General features: G+C 49.3%; 5 protein-coding genes across 5 annotated transcripts; 3 read left to right on the top strand and 2 right to left on the bottom strand.

The window, feature by feature from the left end:
• Positions 1-2,244: 2,244 nt before the first annotated feature.
• Positions 2,245-4,541, bottom strand: CTAM01_09034 (uncharacterized protein; the record flags this gene model as incomplete). The annotated part of the gene is made up of 2 exons (XM_060525054.1): positions 2,245-4,057; positions 4,114-4,541. 2 exons carry the CDS (start codon positions 4,539-4,541, stop codon positions 2,245-2,247), a joined length of 2,241 nt encoding a protein of 746 aa, XP_060380236.1.
• A 1,338-nt stretch (positions 4,542-5,879) lies between these two features.
• Positions 5,880-8,714, top strand: CTAM01_09033 (uncharacterized protein; the record flags this gene model as incomplete). The annotated part of the gene is made up of 13 exons (XM_060525053.1): positions 5,880-5,982; positions 6,058-6,615; positions 6,712-6,805; positions 6,887-7,172; positions 7,234-7,486; positions 7,547-7,570; positions 7,630-7,692; positions 7,764-7,800; positions 7,858-7,997; positions 8,051-8,080; positions 8,139-8,169; positions 8,249-8,273; positions 8,334-8,714. 13 exons carry the CDS (start codon positions 5,880-5,882, stop codon positions 8,712-8,714), a joined length of 2,025 nt encoding a protein of 674 aa, XP_060380235.1.
• Positions 8,715-11,424: 2,710 nt separating this feature from the next.
• On the top strand, positions 11,425-12,385 carry CTAM01_09032 (MIP family channel protein; the record flags this gene model as incomplete). The annotated part of the gene is made up of 3 exons (XM_060525052.1): positions 11,425-11,733; positions 11,793-12,093; positions 12,156-12,385. 3 exons carry the CDS (start codon positions 11,425-11,427, stop codon positions 12,383-12,385), a joined length of 840 nt encoding a protein of 279 aa, XP_060380234.1.
• A 973-nt stretch (positions 12,386-13,358) lies between these two features.
• On the bottom strand, positions 13,359-13,959 carry CTAM01_09031 (uncharacterized protein; the record flags this gene model as incomplete). The annotated part of the gene is made up of 3 exons (XM_060525051.1): positions 13,359-13,501; positions 13,561-13,651; positions 13,804-13,959. The coding sequence occupies 3 exons, from the start codon at positions 13,957-13,959 to the stop codon at positions 13,359-13,361; spliced, it is 390 nt and encodes a 129-aa protein (XP_060380233.1).
• A 777-nt stretch (positions 13,960-14,736) lies between these two features.
• CTAM01_09030 (uncharacterized protein) lies at positions 14,737-16,270 on the top strand (the record flags this gene model as incomplete). The annotated part of the gene is made up of 3 exons (XM_060525050.1): positions 14,737-14,930; positions 14,984-15,248; positions 15,338-16,270. The coding sequence occupies 3 exons, from the start codon at positions 14,737-14,739 to the stop codon at positions 16,268-16,270; spliced, it is 1,392 nt and encodes a 463-aa protein (XP_060380232.1).
• Positions 16,271-16,474: the final 204 nt, after the last annotated feature.

The following is a 16,474-nucleotide window of genomic DNA, read 5'->3' as shown; positions in this document are numbered from 1 at the left end:
GTAAAGATGCTCAGAGTGGCGGGATGAAATTCGGCTTGGATGAATTGCGTCCAAGGGTCTGGTAGGCCTGCTTCTTGGCCGGCACCTTTACTGAGGCATCGATGCGTCGCAGGCGATGCTACCTCTGGCAGGTGAACGATGTTGGGTGTTCTTGGCAAGTACTTTTGCTAGAATGAATTGCGAATGTTGGTCTAAGGTTAAAGCCCAATCCTCAACCGATGCCAATACTAGGACGCGGAGAGCAGGTCAATAACTGGGGGGCGACGCGGAGCAGGCGTAAAGCTTGAAAGAAGCACGGAAGAAGTGGAAATGCGACAAGCTCTGGGCTACCGGCGGATCTTCCCCCTCTAGACTCTGTGGATCATCGTTGCTTTATCGGGCAGGTGCCAAGCCTTACGAGAGGGGCTTTTGTCGAGAGTGGCTGAGAGAAACAAGTCTAATCGGACCTTGGGCCGTTGAACACCATACCTCTCTGTCCCCTTCTCTCCGAATGCCGCAAGAAAGTATTACGAGAGCCATAAAGTTACTTTTGAAGCCTCGATATTTATTTCTTCGTCAAGCGCTCAAGGCTGATTTGGCCTTCCGTGACTTGTCTAGTCCCCAGCTTTCAAAGGACGTATGAATGTGAGTCTTGCACGGATCATATTGACAATCATCCGCGGATTGCCGCTCGTAAGCCTCTCGCGTGTGTGCCTGCATGCTGCAGCTATAGCGTTGCACTGCAGTCGAGGCCTAGTGAACTCAAGAACATCGTGTCAGTGTGAAATAGGTGTTCGCCCAAACTCCAAACCCATCCTCAAGGCGGCAGGGTCATTGGCATGTAGGGTGGCAGGTCAGTGGTTTTCACTGAGGCATCCCCAAGAACCGAATTGAGCACGTCAGTCCAGCCGTTCAACCTCTTCCTATTGGCGCTGACGAATAATTTGTCGAATAAAGGCGATACTTGCCGAAACCTTCCAGCAGTGCGCCGCGAATTTCCCAACTTCTTTTCAAGACCGAGATTGACCCTGGCAATGAGGCGCTGGGCCAAGATGACGGGAAAGGCATGTGCTTATGGTTGGATGCCGGCTCAAGGACTTGGCAACGAACAATGCAATCAGTTGTCTTGGCGAAGCGGGGAGTTGCTGATTGATGCGATAACATCCATGGCCGGGCGTGCTCTGCCATCTTGCTTGATTGCTTTAGTCCTGACTGCCATGTTCCCTGTAAGGTTTCTCTTCGGAGATGGCGATCGGCCCCACGCCAGGCTAATCATGTAGCGTCACGCGTGAGTGGGATGCCGGCCCGGCAACCTTCGTTAGTCAAAACTCGGTAAATGGCGTAGAATCAATTGTTGGGGCCGGGGATATTAATAATGCTTAACTCGATGTTCTCTCCTTCCAGACTTGATGCGTTGAGATCAGAAAGAAAAAAGTCCTGACTTATATCTCAAGTACTGAAGTACCTTAGGCAAGTCAATTGAAGTACGGTATATGATAATACTTAAGGCTCTGAATTACCAATGTGTTGGCAGTCTCGTTTATTGAAAAGTCACATAACTTTCTCCTCTCAGCTAACTTAAAACTTTGCGTAAAGCCACTGGTTCCAATATTCCAGCCCCAAAGAGAATCATTTGGCAAGTTCAAGTGGAAATAAGCTTCAAGGCGGCTATAAACGATTCTGCGATGACTCGCATTTGCTAGCGCCCAAGATCTCGGGTCATGTTGGCTTGGAATTCGAGGACCTTGATGGTTGCGCCCCGGGGATTATCAGACCCGGTCCATTGAGACGTGTCGATTTTCCCTAGGTACTGTCCGAGGTCACAGTGGAGTTCGAGCCGATCTTTGATCACTCGCTTCTCGGATAGATAAGTCTAGCGGCCTTGACGTTGGTTCGCACTTTGAGGCGCATATGGAATGTAACCCTCGTGCTTGTATGCCCGCTTTAGACACAGGTAATTATTGGAGGAGGGGGAACGCTGTCAGGACCCTTGTTGCAAAACAAAGAAAGACAGGCTCTTTACCCCTTGATGATGATGCTGGACAGTATGGTCACGGCTGGCAGTTGCAGTCAGACCCTGGAAGCCGACACTTGACAGTTCTACGACTCTATAGAGTATCGTAAGTCAGATATGGTACTGATAAGATGCTCAAATTCCACATGTCTCTATCAACGTCCACGACACCAAGAGATCTAAGCCTGATGTATGCAGTCGAATCTGCGAGCTCCCTCTCCTTCAAAACCGCCAGCGTGCAATCTAGCGGCCTAGCCCGTGTGCCTCGCATCATTTCTCGCTACCATCTGCCACCCTTCTTCAACAACGCCGCTACTTGCAGACGCTGCTATACTAGAAAGAGTATTCGTACTCCCCTGCGGTCCCACCTTACTCTCCAAGATCTTCTTTATCTCCATATGTGCCACACCAGCACTTCGAAGCGTGGAAGATGGAACCTTCCGATCAGCACCATGTGCTACCAGCATTCGAATGATATCGACCTTCTTCTTGATAAAGGCAGCTTGACTCCCAGGCGTTCCTCCGTTTCTAACGTTGAACTGTGCTTGGATTGCAGCCATGAGTGGCGTACACTTTCTTGGACCACAGATCTCGGTATCTGCCTTGAAGGATTGGAGAAGAACCGATACAACATCCTTGTTCCCCTTTTCGCATGCATGGTAAAGCGCCGTTTTACCATAAAAGTCTCGAGAGTTGATATCTATCGACGAGGGAGATGTATCACTGGCTCTACTTTGAACAGGTGATATGTCCAAGCGGGCCGTTGAAGCACGCCGGAGTCTGCTAGCCTCCGCAGCGACGCTGAGTCTCCGATTAGAAGTTGCTGTGAAGATTTCCTCGGCCACTTCTTCTGTCTGGCATTTGTAAAGGATGTGACGGCCGTGCTTATCTTTGAAGTCTGAATCAGCACCGCTTTCTAGTAAAAGACGCACCGCCGACACGTGGCCAGCCGTCACCGCCGCCATTAGGGGTGTCTCTCCGTTGCTGTCGGTAAGTTCGAGATTCTGATAGTACTGAATAATTTGTTCTAGGACCCCGACTTCCATATCGCCGTCTGCGATGGCGGCGAATAAAAGTGGTCGCTTTTGGGAATCACAAACATCAAACTTGGGTAAGTTCATGTCATCCAATGCAGCTTCGTGGAAACCTTTCTTGTGAGCCCAAAACAAGGCTGCATCAAACTCATTGTGAGGCGAGTCTTCGACAGGTCCAATTTCCTCTTCAACCCAGTCTTTTATAGCCAGGAATTCGGCGTGGCTACCACGAAGTCCTTGCCCATGACGCAGAAGTTCGTAAGTTTCCATAATTCTCTCCCTGTCCCTAGGGTCTTCCTGTAGTCGAAGCTCTATAGCAGTCTGAAGATGTTGGCAAGCCTTGAGCAAATATTGGCCATCAAACAGTAGCTTCCCAAGTTTATGATGTAGCCTGGACGATCGGGCTAGATCAATTGGTTGTTGCATGTCGCATTGATGGTTCAAGGCCTCCAGAATTTTTCTTGCCTTTGCGGTTCCTACTTCAGTCTCACACATGATGTTGAGATCTGCGAGTTGTTCATCCAGATCCTGCTGTTCTAGTTCATTGAACTCCTTTTTCCCTGCCTCTGCCAGCAGCTTGCGTATGCTCACCGCGTCCTGGAGATGTTGAGTGGCATTTTCGAACAATTCGCCAACTCGCAATAGCTCTACAATCTCGACGGTCCTCTTATATTTGTAGAGCTGCAGTTGAGGATTGAAAGGGGGCTCCTGCTCATGAGGCTGTGAGCGCTCACTAGAGATGAAACCTCTAGGAATACTGCCATGTACCCTAGGTCTGGAGATCCTCAGGTCCTGATTCCCTTCGAGGAGGACCTCCTCCGCTAAACTGACTGCTGACCTATTCCATTGTTGAATGGTCCTCGCGAAAACCGGATTATTGACTTCTTGACCTCCAATGGCCACATAAACAGGGCCAGGTAGTGAGGCATCACACTGAGAGACTTCGACTTCGACACGGAGTCTGCGCGCAACATATTGCACCCTCCCTATTATCTCGGTATGCGGTTGCTTCGCTTCCAATGTTTGTGCACTACATGGGCAAAGATGTTAGTTACGGCCGTTGATCATCAGTGGTATCCTCCTCACAGTGACAGGGTAGAAAGACTGAGGTTCAACACGGAAGTGTAGTGACTGATTTCTTCCGACGCTTGTTGAACATCGTCTCGACTAAATGCCAGGTCCCATGCCATCCGCAGGTTGCGAGAAAAGCCTGACGGTTTGCTTTCAATCTTATTCAGTCGATCAGCGAGAGTTTCAAGTGAAGTCCGGCAGTTTTCTATGATGTTTCTGATGCATGTGAAATGCTCGTCTTCCGATTTCAAGAGGTGGGCCCTCCTTCTCTCTTTGCATTCATCGCCAAGCAGCGTCAAACAGCTGGAAAGGGCCTCGATTCTCGTTTGAAGTCGCGATAAATTGCTTTGCGAATGTTTGACTGATTTAATGATCTCATGTATCTTCAAGGCAGCCTTACATGTTGGATGAATAAGTCCGATTACAGCTGCTGCTGCCTCCATGGTGAGTGCTGATACGATGGGTTCTCTCTTGTGGCACTAGCGACCGTACTAGGATTGGCAGTAAGAACGGGAAGGTTCGAAGGTGCCGAGGGAGATGGTAATTATGTTCATCCTACTTGTTTCTACATCAGATACTTTCACGTTACAGTCCTCGCTCATTGGCCAGTTCGAAGAAATCAGACGACAGCGTACCTAATAGACGGGGCGCGCCAGCTTTGCAAGCCACGTTCTGCTAGGCTGCAAACTTTGTTACTTCTACTTCGACAATAAACCACACAAACTGCATCCGCAGTAGGTCTGAACTTCGGGCGAACTGCATGATCAGTTCCGTCCGACCGGTCTGTCGCTTCGCCAAACTGCCTTGCCCACCCTTTCCCACGCCATCCACATTGAGGACTCAGGCACCGTACCTAGGATTAGGGCGGAAACAAAGTCCATGTGGATCGATAGGATTACTCCAAGCTGTCAAGAAGGTGGCGCAAGCATGGGCATGTGCTCATACGCGTCACTAGCTGTTCCGCGGTGTAGGTTCTCGATTGATGACAAGGCTGCTGCTTTCCCTATATGCCATGATTTAGGTATTTCTGCATGTCTCTGCACTTTTCACACCGGTATGTAGGATTTAGCTAAGAGTTACAAATCGCCCTCACCGCTTACCGCAGCAAGTTATCACAGGCTGACTGACGTCTGAATGGCCCAATGGCACGAGTGATCCAACGCAATGGTTTACAATCCCTGGCTCCGGGGCAACTTGTGGGGGGCGGGGTCTCCCCGCGTTGGCACACTCACCATACCTTACATCACTGGGGTTGAATTCCTACACCTCGCACTCACGCACATCATGTTCAGATGTTTCGTCAAAGTACGAAGGCTTTATGAGTGCTATTCTCCTGCAAGCTACATGCACAGACTTACGAGCTGCACACCTCGTGTCTGACAAATCTTCCTGCCGTGTTATTCATCTGAGTGGAAGAATTTGCCAGCGTTGGTCAATGGTAGCTGAACATGACTTGGCAAGGGAGTAAGCCCCTTTGCCTACCCAGAACGCCTCATGGTTGCCTTTTCTTGGTTTCTGCATTCGTATGCCGGCTGTCGTCACATTTGACACTCGGAAGCCTCACAGCCTCCCTGGATGTCATCACAGATTCAATCCACCTCAGCCTTCCCAGTAAACTTGTGTAATAAGGGCAGACCCAGAATAAAAGCCAACAGCAACTCACCTTGAAAAGACTAGCTGGTGTAATCAGCCAAGTGCTCTGTTCTCTTAGGAGTTGAGTTCGTGAATCCAAGCTTAACCACCGCTTCTGTCCGCAATCTGAGCATACATACCTCATCAAAATGACCGAACCGATGGCAAGTACCACATCCATCGCCGACAGGTTTCGGGCACAGGTTTCCCGCAGACATATCAATACGGAAGCTATCATTGAAGCCCCATTAGGTAAGCGTCACGGCTTTGTCTTTGTTCAGACATGTGACGCTGAAAGTGAGGTTTCTTATCTGACCATTACAACAGTCCATCTTGACGATGATGAGCTAGAGGAGGATGTGCGACAATTTGCCGAGAACTTACCCGGTATTCCTTTCCAACGAATCCTGAGAGCAGCCCAAGTGTCAAAGGAGATCCGGGCATATACAGACGAGGGCTTGCAAGATTCTCTACCCATTAAGTTAGAACCAAAGGAACGAATAGCGCTTAAGGCAGAGAGAGACAAAGCATTCTCCCAAAGTGGTATGACGGTGATTGTCGTCACTGTGGCACTAGCAGCTCTACTACAAGGCCATGTTCAAGCTTCGATCAATGCCGGCAGTATCTACGCGAGACTTCTTCAAGAAAAGGTCTCTAGCACAACAGATCGGAGTAATTTGGTGTGGCAGCTCGGTGGAATGAACTCGGCGCCATTCCTAGCCGCTGCTATCTTAGGCGCTCCGATGTCACTCCCGCTAAATTACTGGATGGGGAGACGAGGTGCTATCGCTGTTGCGGCCGCATTAATCTTTGCGAGCTCTTTGGCTTCTGGATTTGTGCACACATGGCAGGAGCTTCTCGGTGTTAGAATTGTCAACGGCATTGGTGAGTCGAAAATTCCATATTCTGTGTCTCCTAAACAATTCACGTCGCCACAAGGCCATGAGATCCGACTGATACGTTCAATTGACAAATTTCAAGGGATGGGTATCAAAGCCGTCAGCACGCCGATCTTGGCATCTGAGACTGCGATTGATCAATGGAGAGGCTCTTCTATCCTAATGTGGCAACTATGGTAAGTCCCCCTGACCACTTCATTTCGATTAAACAGTTCTATTCAAAGAATTTGACGCATTGGTGATATCACACATGGCAGGGTTGCCTTTGGTATCATGTTAGGAAACGCCATCAACTTAATCCTTGCCGGGGCTGTGGGGGCTCTGGATTTTCCACTTGGACCAAAGGACAGTACTGCCTCTCTTGATGTCAAAGGCGACTTGGCGCTTCGGTTAATCTTAGCCGCTCCCATGGTCCCGGCCGTTTTCACGCTCATTGCACTAGCATATTGCATGGAGAGCCCGCGATTCTATATGCAGAAGAACACACCAAACTATCGACCCATGCGTGCCTATGAAATCCTGTCTAAAGTCCGGAACACACAGGTTGGTTTCCATGTTATGATACTCCCCCACTGTAATTTACTAAATCAAACACACAAACTAGCTTCAAGCTCTTCGAGATATTTACCTTATCCACATGAACGTTGAATACGAAGAGGCACAGAATCTACCGGAGACGCCTCATGAATCAGGCGTGTCTACGGAGAACCAAAAACAGGGTCTAACATTCGCGAATCACATGTCATTCGCCTTATCAGATGCCTATCGGCAATACAGCCACCTCCTGACTACTCCACGACTGCGAAATGCAGTCTGGAGCACGTGCATAGTGGCTCTCGCACAGCAGCTTTGTGGAAGTAAGATTCTATATCCTTCGATTGGCGTATCAGGATTGAACTAACCAATAATATCCTCAGTCAATGTTTTCGCCTTCTACTCAAGTATGACTAGTCATCTCCCGCATGACGACTTTCGCGGCTCATGCTTACCATGCCAACAGACAATTTCTTCATCAAAGGAGACCCGAGCCCTCGCAACGCCATGCTTTACAGCTTAGGCTTTGGTAAGTCAGACTCTGAGCTCTCTCCGTCACCGGGATCTACCAGTAGTGTACTTATTTGGCATGATAAACAGGTGCCATCAATTTCCTGTTCGGCCTTCTCGCAATTAGGTTAGATTCTCAGTCTTTGTTACCGTTTTGAAGAAGCTCCTTCTGACAAATTGCCAGATCTATTGACGTCTTCGGGAGACGGCGGTGGCTACTCGTCACACTGCCATTGATGTGCATTCTTTTGGCCGCAGCGGCCATGTCGTTCCTAATTCCTAAGGGACCCGTCCAAATTGGAATCGTGGCGTTGTTCATCTTTTGTGAGACTCCAAGATTGCAGAAACGTTTGTTTGGATGACTAACGCCGTGTCAGTGTTTGCAGCTGTGTACTCACCAGGACTTGGTCAGTGACGCGCGTAGTAACTAAGGAGCTAAAGCATCTGTTAACTTCGTGACTACAGGGCCCATCCCCTTCACACTTGCTTCCGAAAGGTAACTGTCTTTTAGATTATCTACAAATATGTCAGATCTCTCATTTGATGGGTAAAGTACTAACACCTTACGCATGAAGTTTTCCCCTCTCTCAGCGTGAGGCTGTAAGTTCTAGATAGATCGATCTCTGCAACGCCCTGCACGAGACTAACGTGATACTCCAGGGATGTTCTGCCGCCATCTCAGTCAATCTTTTCTTTGCGGGTATACTCACGATCGTGTTTCCAGCTGTCAATGACGCGCTGAAGCCGTATGGTACGCTAGCGCTATTCGCTGGACTCAATCTCGTGGCATTTGCTCTGGTCTTTTTGCTCGTCGAGGAAACCAAGCAGGTAAGCCTTGAAGAGCTGAGTCTCATCTATGCGGTGCCAAAGAAGGACTTCGTACGGTTCCAGCTCAGAGAGCATTTGCCATACCTCGTCAAGAGATACCTGACGCGTACTTGGAGTGGCGGTGATCCACCCAACTTTTACACAAAGGTTATTGATGGTTCTTATTCTCACGAGATGGGGCCAATGAGGCGGGATGAATCGACGGGCGAATGACGCGACTGGAATAGAAGGAGGGTTTCTCTTACTCATGGACACATGTGCCATCAACATCTTGGGCCAAGATGATACCCAAACTTTTCCTCCCAAGGTATTGAGGCTTTGAGTGGACACAAGATGGAACCTGGAATGGTGCTGAACTTGCCTACGTATATGAGATGTGCGATTCATGCAAAGTAACGGAACTGGGTAGATAGCTGAGACATAATGCTTCTGCGTCGATGCGTCGATCACGACGTCATTGAGAAAGGGAAATATCACTTAATACTTTATTTGACGACTTCAACAAGAATGCCTCACGCGTATGTAACCTTGCTTCTCAAAGAAGTGGGCTGATCACTTCGAGCTCTATGAAAGTGTGTTTGTCAGGCCCCCAGTACCGCCAGATCTATCAAGACTACACGTATCCCATCAGCTGCGAGATGGCATCATTACAAAAGTACGTACTCTCGTGAGGGGTCACAGCGAATCATGTGTCAATCCATTCTTGTTTCCCTTTATCTGCCGACCAAAAAGTCTGTATATGAGCAGAGTTGGAAAATATTCTGGATACGCTTTTACTAATGCCATATAGCAGTTGTTTGAGTACGTCACGTGCTATACAATGGTTTATTATCACGAATGTAGGCGGGCACGTCTTTGTCGGGCCTCCACGCGTCAGTCAACATACCAGCCGCGAACAGTAGGATCAGCGCCAATCGTGCCCGTGGTGCATCTCGCCCGGCCGCGCCCCATCACCAGGCCGTACCTGTTACTTCAGTCTGTCATACCTCACGATCCTCCATTGACGCCAAGCGTGCTTTGCATTAACGTCAGTGCTTTACGCCCGGATTCTGAACCGCCAGAGATGTTCTCTAGCATCCCGGGTGGAAGACAAGATGCTGAAACAAGTCTTTCGGGATCTGAACGGGACAAATATTTTTGGGGCTGCCTGAGAGATTCAGCTCCTTTGGACTTCCCGAAACTTCGCGGAAACCATCTGAAGTCGGCAACCTAAGATCGGGCCGCGATGCTTTCGGTCTTCAAAGGCCTCTCAGCTGACAGGCCCTCAGATGGCGGCGTACCGATGGCTGGCTGATCTGTAAATACCCAGCAGAGATCTGGGTTGTGATGTTTAATTGAACAAAAAGACACTTACGATAGATAATACTGTGACAGGTCTCATGTCTGTGCGGGGGTGAGTTCGAGATCAACAAAAGCGGACAACCCGAGAGGCTGGGGCTGAAGCGAGGGTAGCATCCGGAAAGCTTAAGAAATGGGGACAGGGCGCTGTTAGCTCGATGTCGAGATAGGTGCTGTAAGCACATGTGGGAGATGAATGTGGAAGAAAGGCTGGAAATGACCACAATTACTCCAGAGCTCAACCGTCACAAATTTTGAGCTTCTTGTTATTGCTTTCTAACGGTGGTTTTCTGGGGAAGGAATGCAGGGAATCGCGAATGTAACACCGTTAGATTAGGAAATTCCGACTCTCTCTCACGAATCACTCTTTTGGAAACGATCGTGGCCTTTCGTCGCGGGATTGCCACAACGCCACACGCCCCGAACTGGTGTTCCTCGAATGTAGACTAGCCCCGTTCGTGGAAGTCAAAATTGCCAGCTGAGAGAGTGTCTCAGACGCCATGTTCGCATTCCCATCCCACCTGACTCCACATCTTAGCTTCCGTGATGATGTCGACGAGAACAGGATAAGCCCTTGTGACGGCGCTAAGCCCACGAGGATGAGATTCGCCCGGTGCGTACGCTTTTGTAGAGCTGGATCCCTCTAGATCAGACCGCACGGGAGCGATGCGCGAGGCTGTGGACTGCCACGGAAAGGTTTCACATTCACGAACTACACGCCTGCGCGTTCCGTCCAATGACATGGGGAAGTGACAGGTGTCAAATCGTCCACAATGTCTTAACGTTTCGTCTCGTTTGGGAGCTGTCAGGCCAGCCATGAACGTTATCAGAAACCTTGAGATTCTATCCGGCATAGTATTTGACTTTGGTTTTCAAGGATTGAAATGCAACCATAGTCCAGTTGTACACACACAGAAAGTTGCAGCTAGCTAAGAGCTTGCGACCTGCAATATCAGATCATCGTCGATTATTTCCTTGACCTCATCATGAATGAGGGTCCCGTCTTTCCAAACTACGTCGAGGGTGACGTCCTCACTCCATAGTACGCAGCTTAATGCCCATCAATGACCATGACCGGTGCCGCAACCGAGACAAGTTCCTACTAGATGCTCTCTGTGGCTGGGGAAGACTAGCAGCCATGTGCGGGTGTGTATACGCTAATTGCCGTTAGGTCCATCGACCTCGTTCCGGAGAGGAGTCCAGGCCTCGTAGCTTGGCATACTCACCCGGCGCCATGGGTCGTGTGGCGTCACCGGCGACAACCAGTTCTTGAAGACATAACCGCTTTGGGTTGGGCTTTTCTGTATCATGGAGGTTGCGACGAATGCGGATTTGAGTGTCTGCGCAGCAAACGGGGCACGCTCTCGAGAGCCATGTATCAGTTGCACACCCTCTTGTAAGGAGGGAAGCCTCCGTGAATCGAAAAGTTATAAAGAATGCCACAAGAGAGATCGACATTCATTTCTCGTTATAAGGACAGACGTGTCTTTAAAAAACGAATTCTTCACCTTGAGCTCGGAAGCTTGCAATCACAGAGTTCGCAATCAAAAACCATTTCCCCTGGATTACACATCGTCATCTCACAATGGTGAACACCAAAGTCGGTCGTCAGCTTTCGGGCGATAGCTCGAATGTTGCTGGCACGTTACCAATGCTCAACATTGCCAATACCACGAGGAATAACATTGTAGCTGTGCTCGGGGAGTTTGTCGGAACATTCCTCTTCCTCTTCTTCTCATTCGCCGGTACTCAAGTTGCCAACACGCCTCTTGGAGCACCAGGATCGGACCCCAACCTCCCATCCATTATCTTCATCGCGCTTTCATTCGGAGTCTCCCTAACTGCAAATGTGTGGGCATTTTACAGAGTTACGGGTGGGATGTTCAACCCTGTGGTAAGTGTCGAGATGTCCCAGCTTACCATGTTTGTGTAACTTACGCAAGATCTTCATAGGTGACTCTCTCCCTCACTGTTTGTGGTGGCCTACCGCTACTGAGAGCTCTTCTCATCATGCCCACTCAAATCATAGCCGGATTATGTGCAGCCGGGGTGGCTTCTGCCATGTTTCCTGGTCCCCTCTCCGTGACCACAGGACTGGGTGGTGGCACAAACACAGCTCAGGGCTTCTTCATCGAGGTCATCTTAACCGCTCAGCTGGTGTTTGTCATCTTGATGTTGGCCGTTGAGAAGCATCGCTCTACCTTCCTTGCCCCTGTGGGCATTGGTCTGTCATTCTTCCTTGCCGAACTCACAGGTAAGCACGACCCATTCTGTCTTCAGGCTGAGCACAGTAGATACTAACATTACGTTCCTCAGGCGTCTACTTCACTGGCGGTTCCCTCAACCCAGCTCGATCTTTTGGACCCGCTGCTGTTGATGGTATTTTCCCCAGCTATCACTGGATATACTGGCTTGGTCCGATCGTTGGATCTCTGATTGCTTGTGGATTCTACCTTTTATTGCGCAACCTTCGATACTATGAGTGCAACCCCGGTCAGGACGATGATGGCCACGAAACGAGCAGCGAGCGCAGCTTCAAACCCTAAGACAAGAACGAAGGCTTCCAGCGAACGATGATCCGTGCCGTAGCACCTCGTAACTGCTACAAGTGGCCGATGTCAGATCAAAAACAGGCGCAAAGGGCGTTAGGTGTCGCTATTCAATGTTATTGAGATTAATTTAGTCTTACCGGAAGAAAACGCGTTCCACAGCATTCCGCTTCAGAAACCCCAAGCTTGAAGCCATAACGTGAGGGGATGTATACTTAAGCTGCGATCAAAGCCTCCAGGCCACTGGAATCAAATGTGAAATTACAACGATGCCACAGACTTGCAGGGAGCTGGCTGAATATTTGCCCACATATGTTTGTGCTGAAAAGATGCCTTAGATAGATTAGGTTTGTGCCTCATAAGGTCATGATACTCTGAACTGCCGGATAAAGTTGAGTAGGGCATTTTGATTAAAAATAGGTAACGCATCTGGATACCGAAGTTTAAGCCATTTGATACTCGCTGCTGCGGTGGCTCAATGATAAAGACACATGGTGTTGTGATCGAGAAAAACTGACCAGGAAAGTTTTACCTTTATCGGATTGAGGTTCTAGCCACGAGCAGCCCACTTACGATAACTTTCAGGGCCAAGGTGGAAACTCTCCTTGGACTTGACAGAGGTAACAATGTATAGGAGCTTGCCTTTTCCCAGTTTCCAAAAGCAGGTGAACGTGTGCCTCGGAAAGTGCTGAAGATAAAAGCTGTCACCTAGAGAGCGAACTTGAAGCCACAGCACCAGCCATTGTCCAAATGCCTCAATTATGCCCAATTTGTGGCGTAATTCGGTCCCAAACCAATCGTTCGTCAATGAATTTGGCAAGGCTCATTTCTGTGGCGAATATTAGCATTGAAGTGGATTAAGTCATAATCACTCGCTGAGAGACGACTGGTCTTGTCGATCTCGACAGTTTCGAGCAGCTCCATGTTACGCAGCAACATGTACGTGGCCACTCACGGGTCAAACCACAATTCAGGGTCCTGTTCCAGAAGGAATTGGTGGAGTCGGACGGCGATCGGGGAAATTCATGTCAGATTCTGTGGCGCAGATTGGATGGCGAACCTGCAGGATGCCGATCAGATAGGGTTGACATACCAGGGTCGACGGGATGGTGTCTTGAAGCACAGGGGTCAGCCGAATCCTTCGCCCCGATGCTGCTGTCAGTAAGGCTTACTGACAGTGGTTATGCCGAATCGAAGAACTTCCACTTGATTTTCACTGCATAATTCTTTCGTTGCTTGCTTTTTGGCGGCTCGATTGAGTTTCTTCGTTTCCTTATGATGGCCCCATTGGCCGGTCACCGATCCGACTCCGATTCGGTCGGTCAAGTCCGCAAAGCTGGGGCCTTGTGGCACATGACTTCTAAGCCATCTCACGAGCGAGATGCACTGCATTCTGTATATGCGACAGTTCTTACCAAACCACACGTGGCTGCGTCACCTGGATTATCCTCAATCATGCCTGTATCGTACACAGTCGAAGCAGTGCAGTGGCGAAAGATGGCCAGGCCCGATTCCTCCGTGCGGCTGTAAGAACGAAAGGGTGAGAGATGCGGTAGTCGTTTATCTGCCATTGACGTTCATTGTCGTTTGCACTGCTCAACCTTGAGCTAGTTGCCCAGATCACACGACTGTGTGCTATCATGGATGTCGACTGCATCACGTTGGTGGCCCATGCTTCAGGCACCGAAATTGCGGTCTTCAACCACCAACCGAGCGTGCTCTATTTTTTCAGCAATGGCTATTTGTAGTCATTTGACCGAGAAGCTATGCTGAGGGCATCCATCGTGGAGTCTACGCCGCCTCTGCCGTAGCTCTTCCCCGACATACCATTGGTTACTTAAAGAGGCAGCCCCTGACCCTAAGTTCTCAACCACCCTCAAGAGCGCCTCGGTCTTCGGCAAAGGACTTGACCCAAAATCGAACTGGCAGCTCCCTGGGGTATGTGAATACTCATGACAAAAAGCTAGTCTCTGCTCTGAGTCCAGGTTTGAGGCCACCGTTCGAGCCGCTTGATAATCGTGCTCTTGAAGCCAGGCTCACGTCAGTCAGGCATCCCACTTAAGACCATTTCATATCAAAGGAAGCAGGTCATTGTATACCATCCTATCTCTATCAATACTATATAAACCTCGCGGAAACATATACGACAGTGCTCAAGACTGTATCATTCTGGTAAGTCCCGAAAAGCATACGCACATACCCAAGCTGGTACGGCCCGCTTCCAAGTACGTCAACCAACTCTCTTAGCCTTTAGATTCATCCAAAACCCAATCCCGAGCTCAAACAAAGAATCTGGCTGGCTGCCGCGCTAGCCGACAGATTTGACGCTGTCAGAGCCGACTTACACAATGGCTTTCCCCGCGGGACTCCCCATCCGAAAGTTAGATCACAATTTCAACAATGGTGAGGGAAGTATTTTGTCTTTTGATCAAATGCGGAGCCTGACCATGGAAAATCCTCTCTGGCGAGAGTTCATCAACAATCGCTTAGCCCTCGAACGCCGTTATGAGCAGCTTCTGCACTTGTACGAAGAAAAGTTTTCGTAAGTCGTGTCTCGTCGAGAAATCTGAGTTGCTCTGACGTAAATCATTGCAGGAACTACTTTGGTGGTTTCATGCCAATCCACTACGGGACCTTGACCAGCAGCACCATGGATCCCGAAACTGTGGTTAAAATAATTCTGACGCTTGAAGAACTTTCGATGTCTGAATCTTCAGAATCATCTGAGAGCCCCTTCACAGATGAGTACGATACTGTGAAGAGGTTGGGTTGGGAGGACATACAAGCAAAGCAGCCTTGCTGGGCGCTTCTATCTGATACGTACGCCGCAGCAACAACCGCGTCTACTAGAGCACCAGGAGTAAGAGCTCACTGAGTCCTACCAAATGTTTCAACGTTAACGTATTTGCTAAGCACAAATCTTCACTGAAATATTCAGACTCTCCGAAGCCCTATGGAAGCAACCCTGCCCTGCTTCACATAGATGGTGTCTCTGATGACGAACTTCGTGATCAACTATTCGTCGCCAGAGAAGCGGGATGCATCGGTATTGTTGTTGAGCTTGTGGAAACCCAATTCAATGGGAGAGTCTTGAATCCTAGTCTTCTCAGCCGGCTGGGCGTCATGTGCGCAGAGTACCAATTACTGTTAGCAGTAGATGAAACTCTGACTGCCATACGTTGCGGTGCACCATTTTGCTTCCAACGGGAGGAGTACTTCGATGTTATCTCCCCCGATCTCGTCTTTTTTGGTAAGGCTACTGGCTCTCAGGGAATCGCCATCGGCTTTGATGGGCAATTTGTCAAAAGATTTGGGCTCTTGGGGAGTTCACGCAGTCGAGCTGTTCGTAAGTGGCAAAAAAACATCCAGAAGCCACTGCCGACTGCAGACCTCATTCAGGCCACGACCACAATAGAGATTGCAGTTCAGGGGAACTTTGTGATGTTGAGTAGAATTATCGGACAGGCTATTCGCGACTTTGTCCTCGATCAGGCAGCAGAACGAGGACATGAGGTGACTCCTCCTGAAATTCTTGGAGGGCTAGAGAGCCTAATCTTTGTCAGGAAGGATATTGCTGGAGAGATGCTGGTCATGGGCGCGAAAACGGCTGGTTCGTGGATACCTTGGGTTAAGTGGCTCCCCAGGCTTGAGAAAGATATGACGAGAAGCGAGGTGCTCGAAGAAATCATTGGTAGGAGTAGCAGATCGGCTCGCGAGGAGCTCTCAAATTTATTGACGAAGCGAGGATCTAAGCCGACTTGGTGTTTCTGGTGTGGAAACCGAACCACAGCGAAGAAAGACGATTGGTGTCGAAGGTGTTGCATCGGCAAGTGTGAGGGGGAGGTGTGTGGGCGTCACTTCTTCCGGCATCATTGTGTTTAAGAACAAGTCACCTCAAGAAGTAGGGTTACCTAGGATCACTATGTTCCTCTTCCTTTCTTAAATGATGGAGAAGATCGAACAGAAAGGGGGCATTGGTCTCTAACAAATGAATCTACTGGATTCTAGTACTTAAAGTGTCTTGGTTAGGCGCACACTGCTCACAGCAATAGGACTTACACCGATAGATGTACTCTCCACATCAGC

The sequence above is a fragment of the Colletotrichum tamarilloi genome (assembly GCF_030869305.1).
Source record: "Colletotrichum tamarilloi strain Tom-12 chromosome Unknown Scaffold_34.1, whole genome shotgun sequence".
In the NCBI taxonomy this organism is placed as follows: Eukaryota; Fungi; Ascomycota; class Sordariomycetes; order Glomerellales; family Glomerellaceae; genus Colletotrichum; species Colletotrichum tamarilloi.
The sequence above is the reverse complement of the archived record's forward strand: the minus strand, read 5'-3'. Positions and strand labels throughout refer to the sequence as shown.